Source organism: Natrix helvetica (genome assembly GCF_964273705.1).
Source record: "Natrix helvetica genome assembly, chromosome: 4".
NCBI lineage: Eukaryota > Metazoa > Chordata > Lepidosauria > Squamata > Natricidae > Natrix > Natrix helvetica.
Genome location: NC_138550.1, coordinates 71,854,977 through 71,868,530, shown reverse-complemented (window position 1 = coordinate 71,868,530; position 13,554 = coordinate 71,854,977). Strand labels below are relative to the sequence as shown.

The window sequence follows — 13,554 nt, the reverse complement described above, 5'->3', positions numbered from 1 at the left end:
TTGGCGGAAAGGGTGGTCGTGCATCCGATCCACAACACCTTCTGAGGGTGAGGGGGGGCTCCAAAGCCCATTAACGCTAAACCTAACCTAGTGGCCACAGGACAAGAAAAAATTGAGGGGGAGGAGAAAATCCCAAAAGAATATTGGGACCTAAAGGATGTTTTCAGTGAGAAATCCTCTGATAAGGATCACCACGCAACAGATTGCAGTATTGATATTCTCGCAGGGGGGAAACTTCCAAAACCCCAAATCTACTCAATGACCCCCCATGAAATGGACGAATTACGGAAATTTATTGATAAAAAATTACGAAGGGGGTTTATTGAACCTGTCAGGCCCTGAGTGGCTGCTCCAGTGCTGATTAGAGAAAAAAATGATGGCTCTCTTTGCCTCTGTGTGAATTATAAGAACTTAAATGCTGTGTCTGTTCACAGTGTTTACTTCCTCCCTTTGATGAAGGACATGTTGGCCCATTTGGGTAAAGGGAGGATTTTCACAAAATTGGACTTAAGGGAGGCTTATTACAGAGTCAGGATTAAAAAGGGAGATGAATGGAAAACTGCTTTCAACTGCGCACTTGGTTGTTTTCAATTCCGAGTACTCCCTTTTGGCCTACAGCGGTTTTCATGTAACTAATAAATGAAGTTTTGCATGACCACCTATACAAAGGCGTGATAGTCTATCTTGATGACACCCTTATTTACACGGAAACACGTGAGGAACATGTGACATTGGTGCGTTCTGTTCTCAAAAAACTCTGCGCGGCGGAGCTTTATGCCAAATTGTCTAAATGTGAATTTCATCAGGAAAAAATCGACTACCTTGGCTATCGCATCTCCCACAATGTCATCAAGATGGATCCAGCTAAAGTCCAAGCCGTTACCGAATGGGCACCCCCCCGCACCCGCAAACAATTGCAGAGTTTTTTGGGATTTGCGAATTTTTATCGTCAATTTATTCCATCCTTTGCCAGCATTGCGCTACCTATTACAAATCTCCTAAAGTCAAAAGGAGAGGCCAAACCCAAACCGGGGAAGCCATTAAAATGGACTATGGAATGTCAGGCCACATTCAAAAAACTAAAGCGACTCATTGCAGGTGAACCCGTTTTGAAACACCCGGACATGGATGCACCATTTATCGTTCAAGCTGACGCTAGTGATATGGCGGTGGGAGCAGTGTTACTTCAAGCAAACACTGACGGGCACCTGCAGCCTTGCGCTTACACCTCCCGAAAACTGACAGAGACGGAGAGGCGATGGGCTATATGGGAAAAGGAAGCTTTTGCAGTCAGGTGGGCTTTGGTGACCTGGCGACATTTCCTTTTGATGAAGCCTTGGTACCCAAGGAGGCCTGGCAAAAGAAAATGAAGAGAGCTTCCGAGTGGCAGATGGTGCGGTCAATGTAGATCTTGAGGGCACGACGTATGTCAAGAGTGTGCCACTTGTGCTCCCTCTCATGACAGGGAGACGGACAGAAATCAGGTAAGGTCAACTCCTGACCTCAGTGGAAACCGCTATTGACCTTCGGTATGAATGTCGGGTCCAGTCTTAAGACAACTTGGTCTGGATGGAACACGCACAAGTAATGCCTGACTGAAAGAGCAGCCAAATCAGAAATACATCTTGCTGAAGTTACAACCACCAAAAATAGTGTTTTAAAGGACAACAGTTTCAAAGAAATGGATCTCATAGGTTCAAAGGGGACGGAAGTCAAAGCCTCTAGAACACGAGATAAGTCGCAAGTCGGATATCTATGTATGGCAGGGGGACGCAGGTTGGACGCTCCACGGAGAAATCTCCAGATCAAGGGGTGAGAAAGTAGATGTTTGGATGCCAGGCCATCCAGAACAGAGGCCAGAGTGGCCACCTGTCGGTGTAGCGTGTTAGGGGTAAGTCCCTGATCAAGCCCCCTCTGCGGGAAGTCCAATATCTGCGGAATGGATGCCCTAAGTGGGTCAACAGTCTGGTTGGAACACCACAGAGCAAAAGTCCGCAATGTGACATCATAAATGCAGTTAGTAGAGCTTCTGCGTGATGCCTGAATGGTAGCAATGATGTTGAGGGAGATGTTATCGGCTGTTAAGGCTTGCTGCTCAATCGCCATGCAGTTAATTGCAGCCACTGGGGGTTGGGATGACAAACTGACCCTTGGTGTAGAGACAGGAGAGACCGTGGGATGTGCCATGGGGTGGAGATTGACAGAGTCACTAGGTCGGCATACCAAGGCTGGCGTGGCCAATTCGGCGCTAGCAGCAACAGTTCTGCCTCCTGCTCCAGCATTTTTTGAATTACCCTCTGAATGAGGGGAAGGGGAGGAAATGCATACAGGAGACCCCTGGGCCACTGGCATCTGAGAGCGTCTACTCCTTCTGTCATGGGGTCCATGAACCTTGAGTAATACCTGGGTACCTGGTTGTTGTCTGCTGTCACGAACAGGTCTAGGACTGGGAGGCCGAACCGTAGTGTCAGTCGATGGAAGAGGTTTGGATGGATGCTCCACTCCGCCGGATCTATCGTTGTGCGGCTCAGCCAATCTGCTTGGACATTGGAGACCCCTGAAATGTGTTCTGACCTGAGAGATGACAGGTGAGATTCCGCCCACTGGCACAACAGGTTGGACTCCTGCATCAGGGACCAGAACGAATTCCCCCCTGTCTGTTTATGTGTGCCTTGGTTGTGGTATTGTCCGTGAGGATTAATATGTGTCGGGCCTGAACTCTGTGGTGGAAGTGTCTGAGGGCGAGGTGAACCACCCGCAATTCCAGCCGATTTATGCTGTTTTGGCTCTCTTCAAGGGACCACTGACCCTGAGCCACTAGGTCCTGCATGTGTGCCCCCCATCCTGTCAGACTTCTGTTATAAGTGTGAGACGGCACGGCTCTATGAACAAGGTTCCTTGCAAAATCGCTGGGGACTGCCACCATTTGAGAGAGTGTAATTACCTGTCTGGGAAGGGGGACCCTGAAAGGAGAGCTGCCCCTATCGGCCTTTTGATGTGGAAGCATGAACCATTGAAGGCTCCTGCTGTGAAACCTGGCCCACGGCACTATCCCAAAGCAGGATACCATCTTGCCCAAGACTTGGGAGAGAAGAAGGGAAGCTTTGCATAGACATAGCACCTTCCTGACAAGTTCCCTCAGACTGAGAATGCGGTCGTTGGATAGGAGCACCCTCTCTGTCATGATGTCTATCAAGACCCTGAGGTGGAGAAGGTGAGTGCTAGGAACAAGGTGACTCTTTTTGAGATTCACCCTGAACCCATGATTCCGCAAGGTGTGAATGGTGAGGGCGAGATCTCTTTCTGCCTGAACCGGAGACCTGGACAACAAGAGGATGTCGGCCGGGTAACAGAGAATCCGAACTGGGGATGACCTGATCTGGGCGGCCAGTGCTGCCAGTACTTTTGTGAATACCCTGGGGTCAGAGGATAGACCGAATGGAAGAGCTCGTTACTGGAAGTGCCTCCCCCCATAGGAGAAGCGGAGATATTTTCGGTGGTCTATGAAGATGGGGATATGAAGGTAAGCTTCGGTCAAGTCTACTGACGTGAGGAAGTCGCCTTTCCTGACCACCTGGAGGATGGTGTGCAGAGAATGCATTTTGAACCGCCGATAGACAATGTGGCGGTTCAATTAGATCTAATATTGCTCTCCATCCCCCGGAATTCTTCGGTACCACAAACAGGCGGGAATAAAAACCCTGCCCTTCCTGATGGGGAGGAACCAGTTGGATGGCCTGGATCTCCAACAGGTGCTGAATGGCTTGTTCCATCAGTGCCCTCTTGTGAGGACACCGAGAGACCAGGCATGGCACGAAGTGTTCCTGGGGGATGGAGAGGAATTCTAGCATGAGACCAAATTTGACAGTTTTGAGTACCCAATTGTCGTTGTGGTCGTCTCCCAGTGGTGGGCAAAGAACGCCAGGTGGCCTCCGATCGGAAGAGAGTCCAGATAGTCATTTCCTATGTGAAAATGGCAGTTGCCTCCTCCACGGTAAGATTTCTTGGAGGGGAAACGCTGTGTGTTTCTATTGGATCTGTCCTGGTGAGATCCCTGTCTGGGAGTGTAGGATTGGTGTTGTGGTCAGGGGAAGGAAGGTCCCCCGTCTGCCAGCCAAAAGGGCAACCTCCTATAGAAGGGAGTGGGCCGACTGTCCTGTTTCTTGTAGATGGATGAAAGGACCTTGCGCTTGTCTTTAGATTCCGTGAGGTACGGGTCTAAGGGATTACCAAATAATTTGGTGTCACAGAATGGGGAGGCTGCTAGGCACCACTTGGTATGGACATCCGCCTGCCATGGCTTGAGCCAAACCAGACGCATGGCCGTGACCGAAGAGGCCATGGCTTTAGAAGCGAATTTAGCAGCATTAAGGGAAGAATGAGCTGCAAATTCAACCGCTGCCCTAATCTTGTTGAGATCCCTATGTGATCTAGTGTCAGTAGGAGTGATGCGCTCCTGAAGCTGTTCAATCCAAACCAGGGCTGCCCTGGAGAAAAAGGAAGTGGCTGTAGAGGCCCTAACAGTCCAGGCCCCAGCCTGATAGTTTTTGACTATGGTTTGATCTGACCTTTTCTCCTCAGGCTTGAGAACCTCCTCAGGGGCTCCAGACACCACAGTAGGTGAAGACAGGGCTGCAACTGGTGCGTCCACTGGGGGAGTCTCGAAGAACTTGGTGAGGTCTGGTACAATGTTGTAGAGATGTTTGTCAAGGTTGGTCGGCTGTGGGTCCGTGCCTTGAGACTCCCACTGCTTCTGGATGATGTTCAGGAATATCTTGGGAACAGGGATCACCTCTTTTTCCACCGTGGGTTAAGTGAATGGGGTATTGGGACCCTCAGTTGAAGCAGGTTCTGCCAGTTTATCCTGTGAAGTAGAAGCTGAAGCAGAAGATGGTAAGTTAGCAGCTTTAATGGCCTTAAGTAGAAGGGACTTAAAACGATCAGTTTTGAATAATCCGGTAAAGGCAGGAGTATCTGGGGTGACCACCTCGTCATCAGACAGGTCTGAGTCCCGTAGGTTATCTTGCTCCCCGCCAATTGAGGCCTGTGAAGTAGAGGCAGAGGGATCAGGTTGCTGAGCCGCAGCAGAAGATTTATGCTTATGGCTATGTGATGGAACAGGTTGAGGTTGCTGTTGTAGGCCAGCAGCCATGACCTGTTTAATGGTTTCAGCAATGATGGTTGCCATATCAGCAGGTGAGGTGTACATGGTGTGGGTGGCCTCAGAGCCATGTGTAAAAGGGAGGGAAGCCTGTTCAAAGGTGCACTCCCTATTGAAAGGGTGAGATCTCTTAACCGGTTGGGAGACCGGGGCCGTTGGATACGGCCGGTCATTTGTCCCAACCCCCGCAATCTAGGTGGTCAGGACCTACAGGGCCGGGGCCTGAGACTGATGCTATGCAACGCCAGGTCCGTTGCCAACAAAGCCCCCCTCATTAATGATTTGATCTCGGAGGGGGAGCCGGACCTGGCTGGGCCACGAGGGAGGTCTCCCCCTCGTGGAAATGTGCCCGCCGGGCTACCGTGCATTCCATCAGTCGCGGGTCCAGGGTAGGGGTGGTGGGGTAGCGGTTATCGTAAGGGAGGGTCTCGAGCCAAGAGAGTCCACTGTGCCACAGATAACCGGTTGTGAGTCCCTATGTGTGAAGTGGGGCCCAGGGAGACAGTTGGGCTTGCTGATTGTATACCTGGCTCCTCGCTATGCATCAGCGGCCCTGCCCGAGCTCCTCGAGGTGATCTCCGAGATGGCAGTTGAGACCCCCAGGCTGTTAGTCATGGGGGACTTTAACTTGCCATCGGTAGGGGAAACTTCCGAGGTGGCTCGGGAGTTCATGGCTTCCATGACAGCCATGGACCTGACCCAGGTAATTCGGGGCCCCACACACGAGGGAGGTCACACACTGGACCTTATTTTTGTATCTGGCCAGTGGAGGAGTGATCTGGGAGTAGGGGATTTAGTTGTCAAGCCCCTGTCATGGTCAGATCACTCACTTCTCCAGCTCGACTTTCCAACCGCTGCTCCCCATCGCAGGGAGGCGGAACCGGAATGCTCTAGATGGTTCCGCCCCAGGCGCTTGATGGAACCTGATAGGTTCCAGACGGAGCTTGGGCCATTCCCTGTAGCCCTGACCCGCACCCGGACGGAGGACCTAGTGGCCGCATGGAACAGTGCGGCCGCCGGTGCCTTGGACCGGGTTGCGCCTTTGCGGCCTCTCTTGCGGCATCGAATCACCCAGGCCCCTTGGTTTACCGAGGAGCTGGGGGTGATGAAGCGTTGCAAGAGACGCCTAGAGAGCAGATGGAGATCGTCACGCTCCGAGTCTGACCGAGCACAGGTAAGAGCCTATTTACGGACTTACTTGTGGCATTAAGAGTGGCCAAATGACAATATTGTGCCACTCTTATTGCGTCCGCAGATAACCGCCCTGCCGCCCTGTTTAGGGTGACCCGCTCCCTCCTTTCCCAGAGGCCGCAGGAAGCACCCTTGCAGGGTAGAGCAGAGGAGTTTGGGGAATATCTGCACGACAAAATAGCTCAGATTCGCAGCGAATGGGTCTCCGCTAGCGGTCTAGAAGAGACGTCGGAGGCAGGTCTTGAGGTGCCATTCTGGGAGGAGTTTGACTCTGTTACTTCCGACGATATGGACAGGTTACGTGGACGACTGCGAGCCACCACATGTTTACTGGACCCGTGTCCCTCCTGGCTTATACTGGCATCCTGGGAGGTCACACGAGGTTGGCTCCAGGAATTAGTGAACGCTTCACTGAGGGAGGGGTCCTTGCCGGCCGTCTTGAAAGAGGCGGTGGTGAGGCCCCTACTCAAGAAGCCTTCCCTGGACCCAGCTAATTTAGTTAATTACCGTCCCGTCTCCAACCTTTCCTTTTTGGCGAAGGTTGTAGAGAGTGTGGTGGCGCAATAGTTCCCACGGCACCTGGAGGAAATTGATTATCTGGATCCTCGCCAGTCCGGCTTCCGGCCCGGTCACAGCATGGAGATGGCTTTGGTCGCGTTGGTGGATGATCTCTGGAGGGCCAGAGATGGGGGCTGTTCCTCCATCTTGGTCCTGTTAGATCTCTCGGCGGCTTTTGATACCATCGACCATGGTATCCTATTGCGTCGCCTGGAGGGGTTGGGGGTGAGGGGCACCGTTTTGCGGTGGTTCTTTTCCTACCTCTCTGGTCGAACGCAATGTGTGTTGACAGGGGGGCAGAGGTCGAGCCCGAGGCCGCTCACTTGTGGGGTGCCGCAGGGGTCGATCCTCTCGCCTCTCCTGTTCAACACATACATGAAGCCACTGGGCGAGATAATCTGTGGGTTCGGGGTAGATTACCATCTGTACGCTGATGATACGCAGCTGTACATCTATACCCCGGACCACCCCAACGATGCCGTCGAAGTGATGTCCCGATGTTTGGAAGCCGTTCGGATCTGGATGGGAAGTAACAGACTAAAACTCAACCCGTCCAAGACGGAGTGGCTGTGGCTACCGGCACCCCGGTTCAACCAGTTACGTCCATCACTGGCCATTGGGGGCGAACAGCTGGCCCCCGTGGATCGGGTACGCAATTTGGGTGTCCTCCTGGATGCCCGGCTGTCAATGGATGACCATGTGACAGCCGTGGCTAGGGGGGCATTCCACCAGGTTCGCCTGGTGCGCCAATTGCGTCCCCTATTGGACCGGAATGCCCTATGTACAGTCACTCATGCGCTTGTGACGTCTCGACTGGACTACTGTAATGCTCTCTACATGGGGCTCCCCTCGAGATGCACCCGAAGGCTGCAGCTGGTTCAGAATGCGGCCGCGTGGACAATTGTGGGAGCCACTAGATACTCCCACATAACACCTTTGCTGCGCGGGCTGCACTGGCTACCTGTGGCTTTTCGGGTGCGTTTCAAGGTGTTGGTCATCATCTTCAAAGAGCTCCATGGCACAGGACCTAGTTATCTGCGGGATCGTATCCTGCCCCATACATCCCTTCGGCCGATTCGCTCTCACAGAGAGGGACTCCTCCGGGTGCCGTCCACTAGGCAATGCCAGCGGGCGACGCCCAGGAGTAGGGCCTTCTCTGTGATGGGCCCGACCCTTTGGAATGACCTCCCCCCAGATATCAGGACTACCACCAACCTCCGCTCCTTCCGTAAGAAACTAAAGACCCACCTGTTCAATTTAGCCGGCCTGGCCTAATTCCTAATTCCTAATTTTAGTTCCTCAAGCCTGCATTTTTTAAATTTTCTAGGGGTATGCTTTTAGTTGTTTTTAATTTAATTTTTAATTTTTACTTTTTGTACAGTTGTATGAGGTTTAATTCGTTTTTAAGGGTATAGGATATTCGTCTTTTGTATTCGTTTTAATGAGACACCTGTACACCACCCCGAGTCCCTTCGGGGAGAGGGGGCGGTCTATAAATCCTGAAAAATAAATAAATAAATAAATCAAAGAAATTGCCTCTGTTGTCAGGTTCCATCGAAGATGGGGACTCCGAAGAAGACAATTCCCCTTCTGAATAGGCCGTGTGTGTGTGTGTTTCTGGGGCCATGGGAGGCAAGACAGGTGGAGCTGGGGACGCCACTTGGTGATCCTTGGAGGGAGGGAGGGAGGGCTGGGCAATTAGACTACGTTGTTGTTTTTGGGCCTTCTGAAATTCTTTCTCAAGGGCCTTCTGCCTATGCTCTTCTGCCCTGGTAGTCGCTTTAGAGACCTTGGGGTTTACTCCTGAGGAAGGGCTTGCCTCTTCCTGCTGCTCTTTGCCCCTGATGGCCCTGCCTCCTCTAATCCTGCATTTGTATTCATAGCTGGATCAGCCATTTCCCCAAACATAAATCAACACCCCAATAAGATAGGTAATGGTCTCACCCGTTTGCTGGCCAGGCGCTTCTGACCCGGTCCACCGGGTGTGATCCCACGTTGCTGGGCACTCCAAACGGCTGCTGTAGAATTTGCGCCTTTTTTAAAGCATCCAAAATGGCCAACTTTTTTTCTCCAAGGCTTTTCCGAGCCTCAAAATGGCCGCTGCTATCTTTGTGGGCTTCTCCGACCCGCAAAATGGCCGCTGATACTAAGTATGACTCAGGCCATCTGCAGAATGGCCACCAGACTTGCCTGGAACCGCTGCGCACGAAACGGCTGGTCGCGCGTCCCTCTGAGTGCCCAGAATCAAGGAGCACCGCGGGGAGACAGCTGTGGAGCCGTAGCTCGTGAACTGGCCGATCTGATTGCAAGGCAGACTTCCTGAGCAAACTCGTAGCTGCAGGCAATCAGAAGGCTGAGGAGAGGCAGCCAGAGATCAGTTTCGAATTTCCCTCCAATTTGTAGAATAAAGGATTATTTAAGGAAAGGATTATTTAATTGAAAAATGCATACTGTATATACTCCAGAACACATTGCAGCTATTTTCTCTTCTATGGAAAGAGAGATCAATAATTTCCATTTACTATAAAGCCTTTTGGAATTAGATTTAGGAAAGTAAGTCAACTCTATATGATACTGTTTCTGCATTCAGAATGCAACGTGCCACTTGGACTTTCCTACTTTAACTTTTAGCTTTAACTTTCAGTTAAAGCTGAATTTCTTATCATAAGATAAGAATCATCTTCTAATATGAGTAGATGCCTTTTTGTGCATCATGGAAATTGAAGGTAGAATGAAAAATGTTGCAGACTGAACTATCTTCCAAAATGTTTGTGGGAATGGGCTATGTACATTGCTCAAGCAGAGATTTAACAGATACTGGAGACTCAAAGTTCAGGGCACAATTTTGCAAGCACAGTAGTAGCTAAGTTTCAAATTTCCCAACTCTCTCATGACTTGGGCATCACAAAGTATATACATTTCAAAAAATAAAATACATGCAATATAAAAAGCAGATGTGTGGGGAAATAATGCAAGAAGTCTCACAAACCAATTATTCCAAGAGTTCTGCCACTTACTCTAAGTCAAGCCTGGAGAGAAGAGCCTTAAAAAGGGCTTTTTAAACAAAGTCAGGGTAGGAACCATACGAATCTTTTGGAAGATTGCCATTCCAGAAGGCAGGTGCTATCACAAATGAGGTCTGGAACACATCAGATGGCACTATTTGATCAATAGGATATGCAGCATACCACTGCCAGGCTGTGCAGGATGGGCATCAAACTACAAATCCCTAAGCAGCACAATACCTGAAACAACGTGCACTTTATACATTTTAACATTCTCCCTGCAGACATTTTCAGCATTAGGTATAAGAATGCTTCATGTGATGCAAGACCACGCCTGTGTGGGAAATGAATAGTAGAAGCACCCTGATCCAGTTGTCTTATTCTATAGCCGGGATGGTGAACGTATGGCGCGCGTGCCACAGATGGCATGCAGAGTCTTCTCTGCGGCATGTCAGCTGTCGTCCCAGCCCAGTTCCACCACACATAGTTGATCTTTGGGTCTCTGGTGCACAGGTGTGAAGAGGGTGTGTGCATGCAGGGGACATGCCCTGTTTTGGCTTCCAGGTTGGTGCAGGCAGCCTTCCAGGCCCCAAATCCTGCACCAACCTGGAAGCCAAAACAGGGTACGGGGCACCGTGCGAGTCCCCTCCATGCCTCGCTTTGAGCCTGGAAATACACCTGCACCAACCTGTGATATAACCCACATGTACTTTTGTTCGGGGAAAATGTCTTTTTTCCATAAAATAAATAAAACATGCTGCATATCATGAAAGCTGCAGCACAAAGCTTTCATTACTTTGGCAGAACCTGCCTAAAGCACTTTTCCTCACGTGGTCCCCTTCAGATATTTTGGATGAAGAAGAGCTCTAAATAGGAAATCAAAATGTGTATTTTATTCAGAATTTGATTATCTTGCTGCTGATCTCTCCACATTTCCAAACTGTTTTCTAAGAGCTGTTTGTAAATGCTTTCGTTCCCATCTTTTCCCACAGCATGAAATAAATAACTTGAGAAGGTGCATACTGTCTCGTAGGCTGGGAAAAGAGTGGGTTGGGGCTAATCTTCCTCTTCTTGCTGCTTCCTTCATAATGAACACTCTTGCATACTTGAATAGTATTGGTTCCCCATGCATCCCTCTGGAGTCTGCAGGGTGCCTAATGGTCATTTTTATTAGCCATGAAGCAAAACCAGAAATCCAGTGATGTGTCTCCCAGTTAGTTTTGACTTTTTAATATTTTGACTAATAAATTTTCATATCTTGAAATCTTTTCAGATTATTAGTAACTTTACTGTTTACTAAATAGAGATTTTCCTTTTTCTGAATACTTTTAAATTGTCTAGATATTAAGTTACAGATAATGTAAAAAGCAAAGTCATTTTTGAACATTTTTATGAGGAAAAACTAGAATTTCCATATTAGTCCTCTGCCTTCAGCGAAGAGGTCATCTGAAATGTCATGCAGTGAACCCCCTGGACATTAATTTAGTAAGGCTTATAGTTGTATTAGGAAAGTCCTTCGTTTGTTAGTAATTATTTTTTAATTATTGCTGCCTAAGCTGTCCTGAATATCATGCCTACATGTTTTCATCTCCTAAATGCCATTTCCTTCTTCTCTTCTACTCTATAAGGACCAAAATGCTGCGGCATTTTTCTCCCATCTGGAATGCTTCCTTGTTTCCAAATAGGGTTGTCTCTAATTGTGAAATTAGTTGGAGTCAAACTTTAAATCTATTTTTATTTCCTTGAAGGCCAAAAGAGATACAGAGTGTCATCTTACGCTGGGTGCGTCCTGGTACGAAAATCCTTTAAAGAAATACCTTTTCCAATATTGCACAAGAATTGAAATTTGGAAATATTTTTTGGACAAAATATAATCATAATGTGACTATATTGTTCAAAATGTTGCAGGAAGAAATTAAAGGCTGACTGTTTGTTTAGTGCTTTTTTATTCAACAGTTGGATTACTGGTTCTGATAACTCAATTTCTAGATGATTTGATTTTGAAGCATACAAATGTTTCATTTGGAGACCCATTTGTAAAGTGCTTCAGTACAGTCTTGCATTTTCTATTTATTTAATGATAACTTTTGAGTTTTTCTAACAGCTGAAAATTTTCTAGTGATTTCTTTGATCCTCTTGAAATTATCTTTTCTCATTATTTTATTCTGTTAACATCCCTGAATTAAATATATTTCCTTGTCCTTAATTAATGATAAAAGTTTGTGTTCCTGTTGCGCATTGCTTCTGTTCAAAGCTTCCATCCTGTTTTTGTTGCTATCATAGTAATTGCCCTAAAAGCCATTTGGATTTTTGAAAAATAGGATACAGTACTTCAAATAAATAATTGTAATTACAATTTTTGGATTACAAAATTTAGTTTTAAAGAGCCATTTAAAATGGCAGAGGTAAGATCTATGCCATTTTAATGGCAGACACATATCTTGGGCTGTGGAAGTGATGACAAGTCTGGAATTCTTTGGATTTGTACCCCCACTTCCAGGACTTTCTATTCATAAGCACTTGTGCCAAGCTTTCAATGAATAGCCATCAATGTACCAGTCAGCTATCTTGAGCCAGAAGGCGCTGTCCAGAATGTAGTGTAGCAACAGTTGAGCGTGTGAAGTTTAAGCCATTTTTCAGGTGCCTACATTTGCATAAAAGATTGGAGTTAAACATGGTTCCTCAAGTTTTGATGATGTGTCTTTTCTTTTCTCAGTGTATGTTGTGGAAGAACAGCGAAGAGACACCTCTGGTGAAAGTGCCTGCCTGACAGCATGTTGGACTGCATTGTGCTGCTGCTGTCTTTGGGACATGCTGACCTGAGATCCCTGAGAAGCAAAGCCTTTTGATACCTCTCTCTTGGAGTGCTATGCAGTCTATTCTTTCTTCTCCTCCTGCTCCTCTTGTCTCTTCTTTTCAGCAGCTTTTTAGTACTGTAATAAATGAGATGGCTTTGTCCGAGCATAACATGCCTGCCAGTTGGATGCATGAAGCTGAATGCATCCTTTTTGATTTGGGTGGAGAATTGCCCTCCCCACTTCTTCTTTATGATTGTTCTTTAAATAATGTACTATATTTTATTTAACAAGCTTTTACTATAAATTATGTATTCATAATTTACACATACTTAGAAATGGAGTAATATGCAATAATTTAAGGCATTTTTGGTTTTCTCTACTTGCTTAATTTTCTGTTTTAATAAACTTTGTCCAATAAAATGTGATCAGGAAATTGGTAAGGCACTAATCAATATTTCCCTCAAAACTTTTAGAACACTAAAAATGCCAGTTATTTGTATACTGGCTCTCAAAGATAGATGACACACTACCGCTGGGGTGGCAAACAAGTCTACTTGTGGGGTGCCGAACCTCCTGCAGATCTCTTAGAAGAGTTCAGGAAGAAGTTGCCACTCACCGTTGTCGAGGGTCGCTCGGTTCAGCCAGTCCGCCTGGTGGTTGGATGTTCCTGAAATATGTTCAGACACCAGTGACAAGTGTCTCTCTGCCCAAGAGCCGATCTTCAGGGCCTCCAGCCATAGGGAACGGGAGTGGGTACCCCCCTGGCGGTTTATGTGTGCCTTCGTAGCTACATTGTCCGTCAGAAGGAGCACATGACGTCCTACAATCAAATGCTTGTTGT

At 48.0% G+C, this 13,554-nt stretch overlaps 1 protein-coding gene across 2 annotated transcripts in view; it reads left to right on the top strand.

Annotated features, from left to right (window-relative positions):
• The window catches only part of CYSTM1 (cysteine rich transmembrane module containing 1), a 57,174-nt gene extending 44,028 nt beyond the window's left edge, over nt 1-13,146 (top strand). For both annotated transcript variants that reach the window (XM_081951374.1, XM_081951375.1), the window contains exon 3: nt 12,632-13,146. In XM_081951374.1, the coding sequence (XP_081807500.1) occupies nt 12,632-12,738 (107 nt within the window). In that variant the 3' untranslated portion in view covers nt 12,739-13,146. The remainder of the gene's footprint in view (nt 1-12,631) is intronic.
• The last annotated feature ends 408 nt before the right edge of the window (nt 13,147-13,554 follow it).